Source organism: Vombatus ursinus, unplaced genomic scaffold, assembly GCF_900497805.2.
Source record: "Vombatus ursinus unplaced genomic scaffold, bare-nosed wombat genome assembly UNPS02009205.1, whole genome shotgun sequence".
Lineage (NCBI taxonomy): Eukaryota > Metazoa > Chordata > Mammalia > Diprotodontia > Vombatidae > Vombatus > Vombatus ursinus.
The window spans coordinates 54,747,246-54,769,577 of record NW_020948983.1 but is presented as its reverse complement, the minus strand read 5'-3'; the positions used below and the strand labels follow the sequence as shown (position 1 = coordinate 54,769,577).

At 38.9% G+C, this 22,332-nt stretch overlaps 1 protein-coding gene across 2 annotated transcripts; it reads left to right on the top strand.

Annotated features, from left to right (window-relative positions):
• The first annotated feature begins 1,568 nt into the window (after positions 1-1,568).
• On the top strand, positions 1,569-22,258 carry SPG21 (SPG21, maspardin). 2 transcript variants are annotated; one of them, XM_027851670.1, is made up of 10 exons: positions 1,582-1,673; positions 2,812-2,858; positions 6,296-6,382; positions 9,805-9,966; positions 12,135-12,215; positions 12,677-12,822; positions 15,346-15,454; positions 16,656-16,763; positions 21,027-21,167; positions 21,585-22,258. In XM_027851670.1, the coding sequence occupies exons 3-10, from the start codon at positions 6,320-6,322 to the stop codon at positions 21,702-21,704; spliced, it is 930 nt and encodes a 309-aa protein (XP_027707471.1). In that variant the 5' UTR covers positions 1,582-1,673; positions 2,812-2,858; positions 6,296-6,319; the 3' UTR covers positions 21,705-22,258. The 2 variants fall into 2 exon arrangements, with proteins under 2 accessions (XP_027707470.1, XP_027707471.1); XM_027851669.1 differs by lacking the exon at positions 2,812-2,858 and having other exon boundaries at positions 1,569-1,673.
• Positions 22,259-22,332: the final 74 nt, after the last annotated feature.

Here is a 22,332-nt window from a genome sequence, read left to right as displayed (position 1 = left end):
TGAGAGGTATTACCAATGTAGAAATGACCAGACTTGGCAACTGATTAGATATGAGAGACAAGTAAGGAGTAAAGGATAACACTTTGGTTGTAAATCTGGGTGACTGGGAGAATGATGGTACTCTTGACAGTAAGTATGGGATTAGGAAGAGTGAAAAGAGCTTGGGAGAAGGTTTTGGACATGTTGAATTCGAGATGTCTATGAGATCAATGCCTAATGGGGAGTTGGAGATGTGAGACTAGAAGTCAAGGGAGAGGTCAAGGCTGGACAAACAGATCTGAGAAGCACCTGCATAGAAATAATTGGAATCATGGGAGCTGAGGAGATCATCAAGCCAAAGAATATAGAAGGAGAAGAGGACCCAGGACAGTCCAGGACAGGATACTCATGCTTAGTAGACCTGACCTAAATGAGAAATGGCAAAGGAGACTGAGATGGAGCAGTCAGACAGGTAGAGCAGTGTCAGGAGACACACAATCACACACACACACACAGACTGTCAAGGAGAGGAGGGTGATCACAGTGAAGTCAGAGGCTGCAGAAAGGTCAAACAGAATGAGAACTGAGAGATCATTAGATTTCACAATTGAGATCACTAGTAATTTGGGGAAGAGCAGTTTCAATTGCATGAGGACGTCTGAAGTCACACTTCCAAAGAGTTCAGAACTTTGTTTAGCAATTCTTCAGTTGATGGGTGTTTGGTTTGTTTCCAGGTCTTTGCTTTTACAAAAAGTATTATTGCAAATATTTCAGGTACCTTTTTGTCCTCTTTGGTTGACCCATCACTTCCCACTCTTAAGATCTTTTGGATAAAGTGCTGGACCTGGAGTCAGGAGGGCCGGGTTTCAAATCCTAACTGCCATGTGGCCATGTTTATTTTTTAAATAGAGGACTACAATGGAAAGAGTGCTAGATATGGAGTCACATCCTGCTTTAGCTACTGGCCGCTTGATCTTGGATTGGTCACTTAACTTGTAGGACCCAGTTTGGTCATCAGGAGGAGAGGCCCGCGAAGGTGCCTTCCAGCATTACACCTCTTGATCTTTATTCCTACAGGGCATCTTTTAAACTCTCACTGTCAGGAATAGCGGGGAATGGTGGTTTGGGGAAAACTGGCAGACACGCACAGCGCTTACTGCGAGGATTGGGGCGAGGCCTCCTCGGGCCTAGACCTAGGTTAGCTTGATTGACTGACAGCTGCGGCCAGACCACGCGAGCGATCCCGCGCCGCCGCCTCAGCCTGAGACTCTGTCCGGCCGAGGGGTCGGGGGCACTCCGATGCCCCGGCGTGGCCGGAGAACCCGAACTCGCCCGCCTCTCCCTCGCGCCCGCGGCAGGGCCCGAACGGCGCGGGGATCCAGGCGCATCCCGCCGCTATTTCCGTAGTTATGGAGACGGCGGCGGCCCCGCGCGGACTTCCGCCTTACGTGATGTCACCGCCCCCGGAAGCGGCGCGGCCCGGCGGCCCGGGGACGGTTGGGTGCGGAGCGGAGCGCGGTGCGGGCTCGCACGGCTGCGCGCTCCAGCCCCCGGAGGCGGCCCCTCCCCCTCCCGCCCTGCCTGTCGGCTCGGCCTCGGGGACGGACGCCGAGACAGATCCGCGGCCTGGGCCCCCGGCGGCTCGCCACGAGAAGCCGGGGCTGGGAAGGGAAGTGGGGGCTGGCCTGCGGCAGGTGAGGGGCCTAGGGCTGCGGGGGGTGTGGCCGGGGGCACCGGCGTGGGAGGGGCCGTGTGACGGTGCGGGGGGCGCAGATTGGGGAGTCTGGAGCAGGCACACCGGGCTGCATCCTTGGAGTCAGGAGGAGCTGGGTTCGAGTGCCGCTTCGAACACCCACTGGCTGTGGGACCCTCGGCAAGACCTCTCTGTCGCCCACGCAACTGTCTAAGACCATAAGTTTGTGGACTGCATTGGTAGCAGGAATTTCACAGGTCCTGACCCAGAAGGAACAAAAACTGCATCGCCCTATGATACTGTGTGTAGGACCTGTGCGTGCAGACACGTCCTCCCGCGGGAGGCAGCGGGTGTCTACACAGTGTGCGCTTGAGGCCGGGGCGTCTTTGCCGGCATCCTGGTCTGCGTTCCTAGGGACACGCAGGCTGGAGATGCCTTCACCCCGTCAGCAGAGACACTGGTTCTAGGTGAAGTCACTCCACATCTCTGCTGTAGGGCTGGGCTCGAGCCAAGTGGGATTTGACGAATGCCCCAGAAATCATCTGTTAAAAATCACCTCGAGCTTCTCATGCATTTTTTTTCCAGAAAGGTTTTTTTAGTATCCATAGAATGCACTTTACATTGCTGATTTGCCTCTATTTGAGTACTTATTACTCCTATAGACAGAAAATTCAAGTAATACTAATAGACTGAGAAGTAACAATAGCTGTTTCCAAAGTCTTTGGGGTTATTACGCCATCTGTTCTATCTCCACTCAGCCAAAGAACAAGAGGAAATGGCCTTAAATTTACTTCAGAAAAGATTTAAGGTAGTCAGTTTTCCAGTTATAAGTTTTGGCAGATGTTTAAATGGATTTACTGAAAAGTGGGGGGAAATTTTTCCCTGGCTGTGACTCAGGATAAAATAACTGGACCATTTACATCCGCCTAGTTAGATTTGCAGGCATGCCAGGAGTCCCCCTAAAGCAATGAGACTGTTTTACTAATATGATTATTGCTGTTACACATATAGTCTTTATTCATGAGGTGTAGTCATAGAGAGGCTATCGATTAGGATAAGGGATTTACAGTAAATGAGGAAAGTGACATTTCACTGCATGTAATAAGCTAATAACCATTATTTGGATTCCAATGAGACAGGTGCTTATCATCCTGAAATCTCTACAAATGCCAAGCATTGTTAAGGGGTAGGTATCAAAGGAATCTGGGATTAAACAAACAGATAAGCTTTGATGTTTACACATACATAGAAGATATTCTAAGTAGGGTCTGGGCCAAAAATGAAGTGCATTACTTACCAAAATGTAAAAGAGTTGGTTTTTTTTTTCCCTGTAAGTTGTCTTAAATTTAACCATATTATGATTTGTGTTCTTTGTTGATTAAACCTAACCAGCTTGGTTGGACTGTTAAGCTTTCTTTGCCTCATAGTTTATCCCTCACGTGAATTGGAAAATTTAAACCCCCTCTAAAGGGATGAAAGGGATCTATGAGAACAGACTTTCATTTTTCCACGCTGGTAGTACCCAGCTGTTTTCCTTTCCCAGCTGTGAGGCTTTTTCAACTAAGCAGTCAGTTGCTCAGTCAACACTTGGTATCTCTTTTACCTTTCATATACTGCCAAACCAGCACAAGTGTTAAACATCACTTGTCTTGAGCAGTAATTTAGTCCCTGTCCAGGGAATCATTAAGTCTAGAGAGTCTAAAGTTAAAAATGAAATAATTTTTTCTACATTACCAAGAAATATTGGTAAGAAACTTCTTTTGTATATATGATTATGATATGCTATGGGAAAGAAGTTAAGGATAGGTATAATGTCTTTGTGTGTGTTGTGTGTGTGTATATATATATAGTATATTTCTGCCTTTTGTGTCTTTTGTTTGTATTTGAAGTTCCAAACTTAAGAGTTCATTTTGCTCTCAGTTTGGTGATTAGGAAAGCTCATTTGTTGGCCTTATTATCTAAAAACAGTTTTATAAATATAATAAGTAGTTTTCCATTCCTAAGTAAGATTAGAATGTTGCCTTCTCAGAAAAGACAATTTACCTCTTGTAATGTAACTTAGTAATGGAACTTTAAATTCATTGTAAACTGAGTAGATTTTTTAAAATGACAGTAGCTTGAATCCATCCAGGTAAAAATACTCCTAGTTAATGTGCCAGATGCCTTGATTTTGATAAAATGACTAGCCCAAAGGATAAAAATTGTAGTTGGGGAGTGGGGATGGGTTTTGTTTTCCACCTATAAATATGCATTCTTAAGAAAATTAGAAACAAATCCAAAAAGAATGAAATTTCTTTTGCTTAGTACAGATTTTTAATGGGCACATTTATGCATGAGATAATCTCTTTGGTTTTTTGCTTTTGCAAAATTGTTCATGTCTTATCCTAATTGATTTGCTTTAAAAGTACACCTTAAGATCAAATTGAGACAGTAGTCAAGTGTCTGGATTCAGAATGAAATCCAAGAATATCTAACTCTAATTACCTTTTGAGTAACATACATTTTGTTGATAGAATCCTATAGTAGCTCTTAATTATCTGACATAGAATACAATTTGTGGAAACAAACTGCTCTAGCACCCTGTTTTTCTTGAAGGCAGTTTGGTTTGAGGCCACTTTGTGGTTACAGACTTTGGCTGGGAAGAATTTCCACTTATGTTTGAAGTGTAGCAAGTTGCCCAGATATAGGCTCCTCACAGTCCAAAGACTCCACAAGTTACAAGACCCATCTTCCTAGGTTCTTAGTTGATTTATGGAGTTGGAGAACATGGTAGAAGAAAATAGTTATTTACAAACTATCCTGAGTATTGGGTTACGTAGCTGTGCAGGTGTTAATACTGAACTTAATTAGAATACTTTCTATGATTGTATCTGAAACTTCTTGTAGCTGATGAACATGGTGAAAGTTTTTGCTGATTAGAACATAAAACCAGTAACTATTTTCAGGTTTCTTTGTGGACCAATAAAGAAGAGTGTTGTCTTAAGTGAAGGCTGGCTAACCTGACCAAATATCTAGAATAATTGCAGTAGAAGGAACATTAGAAATTATTCAGTCAGATTTCATATACAGATGAGAGAACTGACCCCCAAAGAGGTGAAGACACTTATCCAGGTCCCGTAACTGTAAAGCCAGGACTCGCCAATCTCATGGGTTCAGACTTATTTCAGTACTTCCTAAGGTATACCATTTTTTAGGTGTGATTACCCCCTCCACCCACACAGATTATAGCCATTCCTTGCCTTGATGAAGATGGTTTTGGTGAATTTCGGTGGCCAGAAAAGTTGATCACTAGATGGTTGACATGATCCTCTTGACTTGTCCTGTGGAGGAGAGTCAGAATCTTTCACCAGACCTCTGCTCAGTCTTTCCAGCACAATAGTACCTGCCAGAGAGTACTCTCTCCTGACATGACTTTGGAAATCTCACACCACCAGGAGGCATCAAAGTGGGACTTCTTTGGTGAAAAAAGGACATATAATTTTAAATAGTGTTTCTCTTTTGCTAGTTTGGTAGTAGTCTCATAGGTCTGTTATAATGCCATGTTTGGCCTCTCAGAGTGCATGGTACAACTTTTAATCGTAACATTAGACATTCAGTTAACTAAATTGCTTACCATGTGCCAGACACTTTGTTAAGCCCCGGGGATACAAAGAAAGGCAGGTCCTGCCCTCCCGGAGCTGACAGTCTAACGGGGGAGACTACTGCAACAACTGTGTACAAATAAGCTATATATGAGAGAAATTGGGGGTAATCTCAGAGGGATGGAACTAAGGTTAAGGACTGAAAAAGCCTTCTTGAAGAAGATGGGACAGTAATTTCTATAATAGCCCTTTTTCCCATATGTAGGAGGCAATATTATGCAGAAGAAAGGACAATGGATTCAGTCAGATTCTGGGTTTAAATCCTGCCTTGACTTTATTACTGTGTGACCTTATACAAGTCACTTACCTTCTCTGGGCCTCAGTTTCCTCATCTTTAAAATGCAGGGGTTCAACTAGGTCACCACTATGGTGTCCCTTTGTGTTTCTGAATCTGTGACCCTATGATGTGTTTCAAGTAACATGAAATTCTGGAGGGTCATATGTAGGCCACCATTTGGACACCTCTGATCTGGGTACTTTATTAAAAAGCAGCTTTATGGTAGCTTATAAAAATAGTCCCATAGTTACATATTTATTGAAATTAGTTTTAAAATACCTTTGTCAAATGTCTACCTTATATTGAATCATTAAAATTAAAAAGGTAACCTGTTGACTGGAAGTCAGGAGACTGGCTTCTAGCCCTAGTATTGCCACTGATTAGTTGTATGACCTTGAGCAAAAATCACCGAGCATCTTGGAGCCTTGATTTTCTTATCTGGAAAAATGAGGAAATTGACTAGATCATCTCTTAAGATCCCTTCCAATTGGAAATCCTGTGACCAGATGATTTCTAAAGCACCTTCTACCTCTAACATTGTTGTGATACATTGGAATTAGACAGCACTATGTTCTTTAGAGCAAAAAAAGGTATTAACAAGATAGGAAAACTCTCATCCTCTTGCCTAAAGCATTATTTATGTGAATAGTAATAGCTTTTGTGTTTAGAATTCTTGGTATAAAACATCACATGTTTTTATTTCAGGGTTAACAGCTATTTCAGCAAATCATGGGAGAGATTAAAGTCTCTCCTGATTATAACTGGTTCAGGAGTACAGTTCCCCTTAAAAAGGTATGGATGGTTTTGTTTTATCTCTTTTGTATTGTTCACCCTCTCTCTAGTTCCTAGAATGATGCTCTACATGTAGTAGATATTTAATGATTGTCTATTGAATTGAACTGTTTATAAAGTCCTGGTTTGGGTTTTATGTGGTTTAGATAGCATGCCAGTGTAGCCTGCCTCATTTCCATTCTTGCTAAGTACTGTGACTTTATTGTTTGGCCAAAAAGTTACATAATCTGTGAAGTACGGTTATATTTTGAGGTTAATTCAAGATTGAAAGTGCAGATAACTGACTTCTTTATTTTCTAAACCCGTTTTTTTGGTAGTAAGGCCCCCCCTCCCCATATACTCTTGCTTCTCTAATCAGATGACATGTTCCTGCAAATAGAATTTGCTTTTTTTAAATAGTTGCTTATGCACTGCAGTATTTTTTAATGTGAAAGATGTGGATCATCATCAGAATTCTGGAAGGTATGGTAAAAGTTCATTATAAAGCACTTGCCTATTCCCAGGATTATTTCATAGTACTTTGGGTCAAAATTGCTGCTTGTTTTTTACATATTGTTAAATGGTGCATTTTCTCACTAAAGTGGAAGATCAGAAAAATAGGGTGTCATATTTGTCCCCCAAAACCAATGTATTCATCTTTTGGAAGACCTTTGTCTATGATGATTTAAAAACCTTAAACTCTTTAAAAATTGTTGGTATTGATAAAAGATAATCTTTTAAAACAGTTCTGAGATCATGTTGGAGAAAAGGGCCTCTTTAATTACAAAGTATCATCAAAGTTGAAACTTTCACAGAGTTGTCAACATATTATATTAAGATTTTTTATTGTGCATGTTTATTATATGCCTTTATTATAGCAGAAATAATATTCACAAAATTATGGGTTTTTTGTCACATCAAATAGCAATGAAGAAGACTCAAGCTTACAGTAATTACAAAATAATTTTCCATACTGAAAGTCAGAGGCACATTTCTGTAATTTATCAACCTACAGGTTTCATTGGCACAGGGCAAATAGCTTTCGAAGGCACTCTGTCTCTTCCTTGTTGTATTCAAGCTGCTGATTTCCAACTCCTTCCCACCCCCAACCCCCCACCCCCCTGCACCCTTTGGAGGGTGATGTGAACATCCTCATTTCTTCCCCCCCACCAGACTCCACTCAAGGTCACTAGAAGAAAAAGAGTCAGGACTGTGGTACAACTTTTCGGAAGTCAACAGCCTTTTCACTAAGTATATGTAAAAGTAAAGAATGGAATTTGAAACAACTAGTTCTTCTTTTAGTGACTTCCTGTTGCTTATAAAGTACAACCCCTTTAGCCTGACATTTCAGGCCTTTAATAGCCTGGCTCCAGTATACCTCTTCATCTGCTGTATTTTGCCAGCCATCCTGGACCATTAACTGTTTCCTGATCTGATTCTTTACTCTCCTGCCTCAGAACATTCATGCAGGCTATTCCCATGCCTGGAACTCACCCCCTCTCATCTCCGCCTTTTGAAATGCTTTTCTTTCTTCCAGACTTAGCTCAGCTACCATTTCCTTGATCTTCTCAGTTGAAAGTGATCTTTTCCTCTAAAAAGAGACTAAATTTTTGTATTCCTAGATCCCAGCTCAGGGCCTTGCACATAATAGGTGCTTTATTAAACATTTGTTGAATTGAATTAAATATTTTAGGAATTCCATAAAATTATTCAATTCAATAAACATTTGTTAAATACCTGCTAGGTGCAGCACACTAGATTTAATGGTATAATTATCTCCGGTTACCAGAACACTTAATATAGAGTTCATGACAAGTTTGCTGAAGAATTTATGATAGACATTTAATGTCAGTAGATAATATGAACACCTCCGGTTTTCTTTTTCTCTAACTTTTTTTTCTATTATTTCCTTAGAAAAGAGCTAAAAAGGTGAAGTGAAAGTGAATGTTTAGCTATGAGATAGTATGGGTTATTTGAAAGACTGTGTTTTTTGGGTTTGGTTTTTACATTAGTACATACCTTTTTGTTTTGTTTCTCCTAAATTTGTATCCTTGAAAATATCTCCTAGACCTCCTATGCTACATGCTTCAAGAGCCTAAATTTTTAGGCATAATTGGTATGTCCTGTAAGATACCTTCGAACAGCCTTCATTTTCAGTGAAAGAAGAGAGCAGGAGTTTATTCTAAAAAATGTGCTTGAGGCTGGGGAAGTATGTGAGCACGTCCATGGAAGCACAAGTGTGGTATCTGCAACTCGGGGCCAAGGAAAACCAGCCTGACCTGTGGTGTGGCCTCCTGCATGGACTTTTCTTTGTTTTGCTGGCACAAGCTGAGCTGGCACTTTTGGTTAAGCGATGTTACTCTAGCCCTTGGGAAATTTCACATCACTCTTAATTTTTTTTAAATTATAAAAGCAAGGTGAAATTTTATTTCCAACAACAAAGGAGTTCTTCAAGCAGAAACTGAAGGACCTCTTATCAGGGATGTTGTAGAGGGAATTTCTGGTCAGGCTCACCCAGAAGCCCTGAAACAGCCATTCATGTACTTTTTCCAAGGTAACGAGGCCAAAATACAGAATAGACGAAAAAGGTAACTGAGCAAGCAGAATTGTGAACTCTTTTTCCCCTAAACGTGTGAGTAGTGCTGGCACTAATACCTCCTTCAAACAACCCACCCCCAACTGATTATAAATTTATAAATGGCCATTTGTAATTCTAGGCTAATGTTTCCTCTTGGTCGTCTGTGAGAAAGCCCCACGGTCACAAAAGTTAATCTGTCCTTCCTCCCATCTTCCTCTCTGTGATTCATTTCTGTTAGCAGGCCTCTCTCTCCTTGAGATTCTCCCAGGAGCAAATCTCATACAGCTTCTGAGCATCATCATCATAAGCTATCAGATTTCTTCTTGTGCTTTTCCCCCAACTGTTAACTGCCTGTTTTTATAATAGAGGCTCACACCAGTGGCCCTTCTAGCAACTGACTCTAACCAACTCTAAGGCTGAAACCAGTGAAGGATTCTGCAATTCCTGCCTTCCTTCATTTCTATTCCATCACCTCCCCCATCCCCCTTAAACATCTATACACGAAGGGCTACCCAGACTTAGTTTGCTACAGATGTCATATTCAATTTTACAAAATAGATTTCTTCACATTGACTTTGTGGAAATTGAATTTGGATAACGTTAATACTACTAAAGGATAATATTTTTTGGAGGAATGCAAAGCCATCTTCTGCAGTTTGGTTATTGGCATGAACACAGACGGAAACAAAAGACACCAACTTAGCTGTTATAAATAGGAATTTGGCTTTAAGGTTTGGATCCCCAGGTTTTATCTTTTAACAGGACAATGCTATTAATAATATCAGTGACATTCTACTTCTGTAAAATAAGAACTGTTAAAAACTAAATTCATTACAAGAGTCTTCGTTTAAAATTTTTTTTTCAGATTATAGTAGATGATGATGATAGTAAAGTGTGGTCACTCTATGATGCAGGCCCCAGAAGTATCAGATGTCCCCTCATATTTCTTCCTCCTGTAAGTGGAACTGCAGATGTGTTTTTCCGGCAGATTTTGGCATTGACTGGATGGGGTTACAGAGTTATAGCAGTGAGTATTATTGACCTTACTTCAAAGGACCAGGTTTTTCTTTTTCTGCTATCATTTCAGGCCAGGTATAAAAGCCAGGCTTCACAATTGGTTTTTCAGTAAAAGAGAAGTTGTTTTGAATGCTTAAAAAAGTTGTCAAGGTATTTGAAGAGAAGTAGCATGTATACTCAGATGTATAATATACATGTGACTGTAGGTCGCGTTATCATAGTCCCAAAGACAGGGTTATATATAGGAATTGATAGCACCAGCACAAGCTTATTTGTCTCTCTCTAAATTTACTGACTTTTTTGTTTAAACTTTTTCTGGATAACAGAGAGAGAGAAAGTGAGATCATTCATTGTAGGGTTTGAAATGACCTTTTGTAAAGGTCTAATCCAGTTGTGAATTTGGTACCTCCTTTCTTCTTCGAGTTCCTGCTGGATAGCTGACTGTGTTTCAGCCACTGAGATTAAGTGTGTGTGTGTGTGTATGTGTGTGTATGTATGTATGTGTATGTAAGTTTCAATGTCAAGTAGGGAATTGAAATCAAAGCCCGCTGCCCTATTCAGATAACTGAAAGTTGACTATGTATTTATGTCTATAGTATAAATTTCTTAACTTTTCTCATGTCTGCTAAATGTCAATCTGTGATTGGATTTTTCTCCTTTTATTTGGAATTATGCCTAAGTGAAAAGCTAGATATTATTAGCTATAGATATATTGGGTATAGATTAACTATATATATTGATAGATAGATCTATATATCTATATCTATATATGTATCTATATATAGATACATATATACATACGTATATATATTAGCTAGCTTCTCTGGGTTTTTGCTGTTGAGTTGGCTTCTTTGATCCTGTTAGTTAGATGGACTTGCGTATATGTTTGGTCAGAACTCTCTACCATGTGCACTTGTCTTTTCTCTTTCATTGCCCAGAAAGGAAATTGAATAGGTTGGTTGTTTTTTGTTTTTTGTTTTTTGTTTTTTTTAACTTCAAAACAATTATATCTGGGTCATCACTAATCCAAGTTCTTTAGTTGCTCAGCTGTTCAAATCTTTTTTCTCCTCTTCACAAAATGGTAGAAATTCTAATTCTTTGTGGAATTTAATAAAAGTAGAATTTGTTATGTAAAAGCCATAAATTGTCGTTGATTCAGCTCAACCTGATGTCAGTTAAAAGACAAGATGAATATGATTAATTTTGAACAGCCAACCAGTGCAGGCAGGGTTTACATACAGAAGGATCTGGAGATAAACTGCTCACTCCCAGCAGTCTGTAGTTAATAACTTGTATTTCTTCTCTTTTCTTCATCATCAGGGAACACTAATTGAGAATGTTCCTATTCCGTGATGCTGTAGTCAGTTTCACAGATAAAAAGACTAGCACAAAATTAGAGTGTGACTCAGTGCCAAAAAGAAGAGAGGGAAGATTTTGTTTAAAAGCTCCATAAAGATGTGTTGTGGCAAGAAAAGACAGTGTAAGCTATATAAAAGTAGCTACAACCCTTATTTATTTTCATGCCTTTACCTAATGTAGATTTTATTTTCAGTTCTCTTGACTCTTATCCTAAAGGGAAGTTTGATTTGAACAAAATCATGATTTCCTTTCAAAGAAAGGTTCCCTTCTCTCATTACCCTCACAGGTTTTTTTGAGTGTTTAGTATTAAAATTGATCTGCATTAAAATCATCATTCATATAGTATTAGGAAACTCATGTTTATCAATTCTTTAACACCAACTTAATCTTTTTTTGTTCCAACTACATTGTTACTCTAATTTTAAAAAAAATATTGCTGTCTTTTGTTTTTATATCTTTATCTCTAAATATATTCCTTCCCTTTTGCCCCAAAGAAATTTCACTTGTAACAAAGGACAAAAAGAGAAAAAAGTTTAGTAAAAGTAGCCAATGTTGTTCCACACACAGTCTCCCACCTCTGCAAAGAAGTGTAATATTAGCTCTAATTTTTATTAAAGAACAGAATTAACCTTTTAAATGAATTATGACTTGAAACTAAAAATTAAAACCTCATTATTGTAGATTTATCAAATGATAGTAGTAGATGTAGTTTATCAAATGATAAATGCTATTGCATATTGAGTCATTTTCCAGATGTACATGGATTAGGTTCCATTGTTTTAATACTTTAAATAGCTTATTTTGAAATTCTTATTACAGCTGCAGTATCCAGTTTATTGGGACCACCTTGAGTTCTGTGATGGATTCAGAAAACTATTAGACCATCTGCAACTTGATAAAGTTAGTACACTCAAAATTTTTAAGTAATTTAATTTTAGCTTTATATTGGGAGAGTATGGGCAAATCGCTTTCCCTCCAAGTGCCTCAGGTATCTATGTAAGTTATATAAGGTAACTGTATAAGTTGCCTAATGGTTGAAGATATATATTGGTTGAGAATGTTTTCTGATATGCAGCTTCCCACACCAGTGAAATCAAAGGTCCAGATGTGTGTGTGGTTCATGTAGTTTTTTTAAAACCTGGTTATAACTTGGTTACATTATATTTCTTGCTGAGATATTTGTTGTTAAAGCTATACTTAAAGCTAAACAAAAAGCATCTTGAATTTCCTGTCTGTTTAAGTATGTCAAGTTGCAGAGAATAGCCATAGCTGATAAACTTTGTTTTAAAATTAAGTTTAGGATGGGATTTCCAGGTATTTTACTGCTATTTTTTAATAATTTATATTTGATTCAAATTAAGGTTCATCTTTTTGGGGCTTCTTTGGGAGGCTTTTTGGCGCAGAAGTTTGCTGAATACACTCACAAATCTCCAAGAGTTCATTCCCTTATCCTCTGTAATTCCTTCAGTGACACCTCCATCTTTAACCAGACTTGGACTGCAAACAGGTAAGAGAATTAAGCTGAATTTGATATTTTACTTAATACTAAAATACTAGACAGTTTTTGGAGAGTGAGGGAGAAGGAAGAATAATTGTATCTCACAGTCATGTTGCATTTTTGTTCAGTTGTTTTACTTGTGTCCAATTCTTTGTGACCTCATTTGAGGTTTTCTTGCCAGAGATACTGGAGTGGTTTGCCATTTCCTTCTCCAGCTCATTTTACAGATGAGGAAACTGAGGCAAATAGGGTTAAGTGACTTGCTCAAAGCCACACAGCTAGTAGTAAGGGTCTGAGGCCAGATTTGAACTCAAGAAGATGAGTCTTCCTGACTTTAGGTCGCAACACTGTATCTACTTCACCATCTAGCTGCCTATGGTCATGCCATTGCCCTCTTTAAAAAAAAGAAAACTTTAAAAGGAAAAAAGAACCCAATGAACATTATATTCTCTTCCAAACTTTGATGATGCATACACATTTTTATATACTTGATACCAGCATTTATAGACTCTAATGTGTTCGACTTTTCCCCTCATATTACACCACTTTATAAAGATGTTTCCATGATGATATGTATCCGCATAATTCACCTTGTCATTTCTAGTAACCAAATAGTGTCCACTGTGTTGATGGACCCTTATTTCCTTAGCCATTCCCTTATTATAGGGCCCAAAGGCTTTTGCCAGGTTTTCAGGATTATAAATTGTGCCTCTGTGAAAGTCCTTATCCAAGTTTTGTTTTTTGTTTTACTTCCTTTGGGGCGTATTCCTCATCCTGAAAGAATCAAGTTAGAAAAAATCAATAGTTTTGCTTTTCTTGGTACATATTGTCTTGTTGCTCTTTACAAGGTATGAACTAGCTTATGGGTGATACGTAAGTAAATAAATAAATGTGGGCACCTACGTACCAACTGGTATTAGGTTTTGTCATTTTTACTTATTTCCTCTGTTTTAACAGGTCTATGGTATTTTTGCTGGTGAGGCTAGGCTACACATTTTTTAAAATGCCCAGTGACTTAAACATACCTTTGTGATTGGTCTAGTTTTCAGGTTTCCTCATAAGGAAAACTCTGTTGGCATGTTTTTCACAATCCAGGTAGTATTACACTGTTATGTTTTGAAATATCCCTCTACACCATCCCAGCATTATCATTCTTTATTTTCAGTCCCTAATCTAATATCATCCTTAAAATATTAAAGAGCAAACAGGAAAGAACCTGGTTATTATTGGAGGGGATAACATTGGCCCTGGGACAGAATGATATTATGGAAAGAGTCTTGGAGCTAGAGGATCTGGTTTTGAGACTGGGCACTGCCACTTACTAGTTGTATGACCCCTGGGCCTAAGTGCTCAAATCTGAAATGAGGATGATCATATCTGCAAGACCTCCCACATAGGATTGTAGGGAGGAAACCACTTGGTCAACTTGAAAGCAATATTCAAATATAATTTAATTAAGTAATATAATTTATAAGTTATTACTCTCCTCCCAATGCTTTCCCAATTTCAGCATCAACCAAAACCCATTTTGTTTGTAAATGATTCTCAGCATGAGAAAAAATTAATTTAAAACCATTAAATGGATGTTTGGTAATCATAGATGTTCACATTCACAGATTACTTACTTTGGGAAATACATTTTTTTCGGATCGCCAGGAGGCTACTTTCCTTTGAAACAGCAGTTACACAAATGGTGCTCTGACAACCTGAAAGGGTTAACCCATCTCCCAGAGCAACCAGTATTGTCAAAGGGAGAGCCTGATTCACGGACAGGATTAGGCCGAACTTGTAATGATCTTTATAAATTAGTATCCAAGTGAAATCATCAACTTTTTTATCTTTTTAAAGTGTTTTGAATTATTGCCCGTAATTCTTTGAAATACTCACATGATGGTTTAGTAACAAACAACATTCTGTCATCCTTCATGATCTAGAAGAAGGCACATATGATGTTCGTTTACCAAAAGACAAAAGAAAAAGTCCTATACTCAAGAATAATTTATTCTGCAAAATTGAGCTTAATCATAGCTACAGGGGAAAAAGACCCTATAGAATCAATAACTTCCTAGAACTGCTGTTGAGAACCAGACCTTAGAAGAATCTTTGAAACCCAAAAGAAAACCTAGAAAGCAACTGAAAATCCCTCTTGACTTGTTTTTAGTGAAATCCTCTTACAGATGTTAGAGGCTGGGAAGGGCCTAGTAGGGATGGACTGCAGGATACTTAAGGCAAGCACCACTTTCTTCTCCATGAGACCTTTCCTTATTGTCCCAGCTGCCTGAGCCTCCCTTCAAAAAATCACTTTGTATTTATCTTGCATAGAGTTATTGATGTGAATGTTGACTTCCTAATGGAATGTAAACTCCTGGAGGGCAGGAACTGTTTTATTTTTGTCTTTCCATCTCCAGTATCTAGTACAGTGCCCAGTACGTGGTATACACTTAATACATGCTTGTTGATTGATTGAATATATACTATTGGTGTTACATACTTAGATGTTCAAAATACTTAGTTTGTGTCTGTGCATTGCAGCTTTTGGTTAATGCCAGCATTTATGCTCAAGAAAATAGTACTTGGAAACTTTTCATCTGGTCCTGTGGATCCTGTCATGGCAGATGCCATTGATTTCATGGTTGACAGGGTAAGGAGTATCTCACTGTGCATGTTCATTGCTATAGAATGCTCCCCTCTGCCTATGGCACTGTATTCCTAAAGCTGGATATCACAGGTTGGGGTTTTTAAGTTTTTGTTGTTTTGTTTAACGTGTATAAAAGGTGATTATTAAGTTTTAAATTTTTCATATGTCTGAACAGGCATTATAAAATTGCCCAAGACTCCTTCTTTATGAAATCTGTCTCTCATTCCATGCTTTGTAGTTTCCTGTTTAGAGGTTAGCTATCACCTATTTTGTCATTACTAACTCATCCTCAGATCAGAGACTCAGGAGGTGGTGAATTTCAAGAAATAGCGCATTACATTGAGTTTAAATTAAAGACGCTCAGGTCCTTGCATGACTCTAAAGGTTTCTGTGTATGGCTTCCTTTGGATGCACTTAAGTCTGTTGAATGTTTTTGATTTTCATTCACAATTATAGTTTTCAATGCCTAGAAGACAGCGTTCTCCTATTGGGTGAGAAGGGAGAGATGGAAGAAAGAGATGCCAGTAGTTTTAGTGGGGTGTGAGGGAGGCAGCCATGAGTCAGACATTCCGAATAGTCTCCCATGGAGGATTGCTTGTTGTGCCCGTAGTAGGTATCATCACACTTGTGGGCCTTCATCCTGAATGATCTCTGGTCTTGTACTCAAATACTTATAGGTATAGAGCAGATTTACTTTTATAACAATATGTAGCATTTTGCTTAGTTCTCAGTTCTTTTTTTATATAATTGTGAAGGGATATGGGTTAATAGTCCTACCATTTTGTGTTCATCTGCTTTATTAAATACTCACGAAGTAGCTAGTCTTTTGGAAACTGTCACCTTGAAGAATTATCTGCTGATGTTATATATACATCATGAATTAGGTTCATCATTTATAGCCATGCATTTGAGGGATTAATTGAAGTTGAAAACTGTCAAATGCCTATTGCAATCTACCTCTTTTTTAACCATCACCAGAATGGGGAATGAGATTTTACAATTGTTGGAGAAAAAAATTAAGGCGTGGCTTGGTGCAGATGACTAAGAGGCCATGTCTATTTTCTTTCATGTTGAACATGTTTCATCATCAGTGATATTTGTTGAAACACCCCCTCTGGGTGACATGCCAGTGAAAGCACTAGCTTCCTCTGTTGATTTAAATGTCAACTAAAAAATAAATCTTTATCTTTGTTTTCTCCTATAGCTAGAAAGTTTGGGTCAAAGTGAATTGGCTTCTAGGCTTACCTTGAACTGTCAGAATTCTTATGTGGAACCTCACAAAATTCGGGACATTCCTGTGACTATTATGGATGTAAGTTTCCTTTTTGTATATTAAAGTAGATATTTTACCTTCATTTACATAAAGGTAGAAACCTTGTATCTTTTTTATTCAGAATTTTCCTTGCCTTCCAAAATCCTAACTTTACTTTTTATGGATATTTAAAATCAGAAGTTGTTTAGTTGTTGGTTACTTATCCTAGATTTGTCCTGGAAACAGCTCCATTGTCGATTTGATTTCTCTACTGAAGTCCTACTCAGTGTCTCTTTGTGGCACAGAAGGTCACTCTGTGTTGTTGAATGCTGTGTCAACAGAACATCAGCTGTGGCAATAATATCAAAACATACCAAATTTTATTTACACTTACTAATTAAGCTTCAGCTGTAAGGCCAGCAGGTCCAAACCACTGATCACACATGACCAGAACACACCTTGGGCCTCTCATAGGTGGCAGTTTCATGATAGCCTTATGGGTAGCACAGAGGGTTCTTATATTGTTCATTCTTTTTGAACTCTAGGATTACAATGAAATTAATTGGTGTAGTAGTATAGAGGCCAGGTGTCCAGAATGCAGGCAGTGAGAGTCTCACTATGCTCTGTCCTGGTCCACATACAGAGCATTATCATCAGTTCTAGGGCACCACATTTCATGAAGGACATTGACAAAGTGTAGAGGTTCCAGGGAGAGCACCCATGGTGGTGACTGAAGACCATGCCATTCCAAGATTGGTTGAAGATACAAGAGATGACTTAGAATTTGGTAGCTCTGAAGGATAATCATGTGGAAGGACTAAAATGGGGAGGGATTAGAAACTATGTTTTATAAGGATCAATTGAAGGGCTGTTTACATTGGATAAAAACTTAAGGAGCATATGATAACTATCTTCAAATATATGAAGTGCTATCATATTAGAAATGGATCAAACTGTTCATTTCTTCAGCATATCTGCAGCTCTCTCCACCTGTATCTTCACTTTACCATAGCCAACCTCAGGGATCTCACCACAACCCAAATCTGTGTTCCTTCCATGATTCTGAACCTTAAACTTCCCCCCTCTAATTATAACTTTCTATCTTCCGTCATACACTTTGCTCCTTCTACAGCCATTCTTTGTCCTCATCCTAACCTCCATTACCTGTATCCCTCTCGTTTTTTCAGGGGCTATGAACTCTGCCTTATTTGGAAAGAGAAGTCATTTTATTTTCCCTTCACAGTCTTGATCCTATAGCTGTCCTCTTCATCTGTACGCTATCTTCCACCCTTGCATCCTTTGTGCTCTTGTCTTATTGATACTTATTCCAAATCTAACTATGGGTTACATCCTCTGCCCCTATTCTTTGCTCCTATTCATGTGCTGCTGAACAGGGCTTGAGGAAGTCGTACAACTCTGCTGAGTGGCCGCACTACAGATTTATGCTATCTAACCTTGATACACAGCTGTCATTTTATTCTTCCCTGATCGACTTTCTGTCATAATCTCTGCAGTGGCTGTTTGAAACATTTTTCTTCCTAACTCAAGACCCCAGGCCACCCCATTCCTCTCTCTCAGCAGAGCAACTCACTTCTTTCTTTACTGTAAAATAGAAGCCAGCTGTCAGGCATCTGCTCTTCTCTCTCTGCCTCAAAACTACATGTATATTCTTTGAATTTGTTCTAGACTCCGAGGGAGAGGTGGGCCTTCTCTTCACCAAGGCCAGCCCCTTATGCCCTTGATCTAGTCCCCTCCAGTCTTCTCCTAGAGCTTGAGCCTTTGATCGTTCATCTGCTCATATCTTAAATCTTTATCTTCTGATTTCTTCTCCTGTACTTGCATACCCTGCAATCCCTCCAGCTACTATCCTTTTTTCCCCTCCTTTTACAGCCAAATTCCTAGGAAAAAGTCATCTACTCTCACCTGATCCCAGTTCTTTGATCACCCCTTGTAATCTGGCTTCTGGACTTTACCATATGATTGAAATTGCTTTCTCTGAGATTACCAGTGAGTGATCTCTTAAGTACTTAGTCCAGTGGCCTTTTTTCAATCCTCATATTATTAGACCTCTGCAGCTTTACCTGGTTGGCCTTCTCTTACTACTAGACATAGTAGGATAGGCTCTGTTACTTTGGTTTCCATAGCCCTGTTGCCTTACTTCTCCTGCCACCTGTCTGACTACCTTCTTTCTTAGGTCATCCTCTATTTCCTACCTTATAATGGTGGATGTTCTCCCAAGGAGCTCTGTCCTGGGACTTCTCTGTTCTTTCTTAATGCTCTGATTAGCTTCCACAGGTATTTAATTGTCATCTGTATGTAGATATTTCCTAAATCTTTATTACAGCCCTGATTTCTCTCTTGAACTCCAGGTCCATGTTGCCACTACCTATGAAATATCCCTGCCCATTCATATCTCAAACACAGTGTGTCCGAAACGTCATTATCTTCTTCCCCAAACTGCCTGTCCTGCCTCTACACTTCTGCATATGTGCTGAGGACACCGTCATCCTTCTGGTCAATGAGATTCAAAAACTCAGGATTGTCTTTGACTCTCTACCCAGGCAGTTGCCAGGTCTGCTCAATTTTCTCTCCATAATTCAGTTCAACAAACATTAAGATCTTTCTATGTGCCAGATACTATGTTAGACATTGGGGACAGAGTCAAAAACAAAAACAAAAGTCTTTGGCTATTGAGTCATTTATTTTGTCCAGGGAGGGGCGGGGTAGAAAAGAGGGGAAGGGGGATTACAATAAGAACACAAATGAGAAAAGTTCAAGGAAAATTGAATCGAGAGAAAACTCTAATGGCAGGAGAGATCAGAGGAAGAAGTGGCACTGGAGTTGAGCCTAGAATTAAGGTAAGTATTTTGAGAGCCAGAGATAAGGGGAGGCAGTGTTCTTCTTGCAGCTTGTGAAGATTAATGGAATCAGGAGCTAGAGTATCAATGGCTAGCTAGTAGTTCCGTTTCTGTAGAGAGAATCATTGAAGATAAAATGGATAATTTGACTTTTTATTTTCAGTGTCTAGCACAGTGCCTTGTACATACCTTACTTTTTAAAAATACATTTTTGTGGATATATAACCTGCATTTTCTACTATATTCCTCCCCAAACCCTCACCTAGAGAACCGTTCCTTATAATAAAAGGATTTTTTTAAAAAAGAAAAAAAATCAGCAAAACTAATCAGCATGTCAAAAGAAATCCAACAATACATTTCCACACCCTTGGTCCCTGACCTTTGCTAAAAAGCTGAAACATAGTCTCTTCTCATATCTTTTCTTTGGGGCAAAGCTTAGTCATTATAATTGTGAAGCATTCAGTTCAATTTTTTTTTTCAGTTACATTATTGTAGTTGTGTGTACTATATTCCTGGTTCTGTTTCCTTTATTTTTCTTTTCTTCTTTTTTTTTTTTTTAAAGGCAATTGGGGTTAAGTGACTTGCCCAGGGTCACACAGCTAGCAAGTGTCAAGTGTTTGGTCTGAGGCCAGATTTGAACTCCGGTCCTCCTGACTTCAGGGCCAGTGCTGTATCCACAGTGCCACCTAGCTGCCCCTGTTTCCTTTATTTTTCATCAGTTCGTATAAATCCATATTTCTCTGTATTCATCATATTCATGATTTCTTACAGCACAATAATATTCCATTACATTCATGTACCACAGTTTGATAGCTATTGTCTATTTTGTTTTCACTTTTTTATTACTCCAAAAAGTGCCTCTCTAAGGGTTGCGTATGGGACTTTCTTTTTATTGCTCACCTCCTTGGAGTATATAGCTAGCAGTGAAATTTCTGAGTCATAGGTGCACTTAACTTCTTAATAAATATTTGAGGTGAATTGAATTCTCTGTAACTCTTCTAGAACTAGGACCAGTGGATAGAAATTACAGGGAGACAGATTCTGTATAAGAAAAAAACTTGGCACCACAGCATGTACATAGAAGAGTAAAAGCAAAATGTTTACCAATCAGTCATTCCAAGGGAAGGGTGGAAATAATAACCAGAGATAACTCTAATAAGTGGAGAAATCAGGAAAGAGCTCTTAGAATAGGTACCGCACTTGAGCTGAGCCTTGAAGGGAATTGGTGATTCCAAATGAAGTAATGAGGGAGAAAATTCCAGGCACAGAGGAGAGCCTGCACAAAAACAGGAAGTGGAATGTCTTGTATGGAAAATGGCATATGTCATTTGTGGGCTGCTTTGACGGGAATGTAGAATGCTTCAGAGAGAAAATCGCGGCGTCCCATTTTGTGATCGTTCCCTTCATTTGAAGAGATCCCATTAAAGACAACTGTATGTTTAGCTTTTCTCCTTCTTTCTCAAAGGTATTTGACCAGAGTGCCCTTTCAACTGAAGCTAAAGAAGAAATGTACAAATTATACCCTAACGCTCGGAGAGCACATCTTAAAACTGGAGGCAATTTTCCTTACCTTTGCAGAAGTGCTGAGGTGAACCTTTATGTACAGGTAAGTCCCGACTCAGGGACTTCTCAAACATTAGGCTGTTCTTCTCATTTTAATGCTAAGGTGGAGGGTAGAGGCCAGCAATTGGAAGCATTGGATTGTTCTGAGGAAACAATTAGATTTTTTGATATTTGGAAAGCAACTGACTACCCTGAGGCTGTTGCTCATTGAACACTTTAATTGTAAGGTATGAATCAAGGACTGTAGAATCTTTGTAGAATCAAATGTGATGATGAGTAAATGGTATCTTTTTTTGTTTTGTTTTTGTTTTTTTGCTAGGCATTGGGGTTAAGTGACTTGCCCAGGGTCACAGCTAGTAAGTGTCAAATGTCTGAGACTGAATGGTATCTTTTGTTAAGAAATGTGAAAAAGTAATCCCTATACTACAACCATTTAAGTAGTTCCTCTGTATTTCTACAGATCCATTTACTGCAGTTTCGAGGAACAAAATACGCAGCCATTGATCCCTCTATGGTCAGTGCTGAAGAACTTGAAGTACAAAAAGGAGGCCTTAATGTCAGTGGTCAAGAAGAGCCATAGGGGGCTGTTTTGCAGCTCAACAGCGAATCCATTGGCCAGGCTTCCGGTACAATCAGGGCCTCTTTGTTCTGGGGTGTGGTTTGGGGGGATTTTTTTGTGGTTAGCCAGTCATCACTGGGCTTTTGAAATAGGACCAATTATTCTGTAAAATGCATTACTGATGACAGTGAGCTCTCCAAGCCCAGTATAACTGTATCCTTTTTGGTTTGACTTTTAGCTTTTGAATTTAAAGAAATATCTTTGAAGCCTCATATTTTAAGAATCGTGAAAATTTTTGCTACCAAAAGTCTTCACCTCTGCATTTAAGGGGACATTAATTTGTGGAGTTTTTGGGATGTTTTTTAATGCTTTAGCTGTAAATACTGCCAATCCAGATTGTGTACTAGAAGCTTATTGATTATTTTTTATCTGTTTTTGGTTAAAACTTGTTAAGGTGCCAAGGCTACCATCTGCCTCTTTGCTTTATTTCTAATCAAAACAAATTGTTTGGACTTTTTTAGCTGCCATCTTGCCAGCTATTATAGTCATTTTGAATAAAACATCAGATTCAAGAAGTGGCCTTCTTTATCATGATTGTTGCTGCTGCCTTGTAGATACACGGCTTTCCTGAAAGTTGATCTGTTGCCGT

What these genes read in the sequence shown, in the direction of transcription:
- SPG21 (XM_027851669.1), top strand. Translation starts at nt 6,320, where the DNA reads ATGGGAGAGATTAAAGTCTCTCCTGATTATAACTGGTTCAGGAGTACA. An exon ending in GGGGTTACAGAGTTATAGCA is followed by an intron (nt 9,967 to 12,134) that starts GTGAGTATTATT and finishes TTCTTATTACAG; the next exon opens with CTGCAGTATCCAGTTTATTG. An exon ending in CAGACTTGGACTGCAAACAG is followed by an intron (nt 12,823 to 15,345) that starts GTAAGAGAATTA and finishes TGTGCATTGCAG; the next exon opens with CTTTTGGTTAATGCCAGCAT.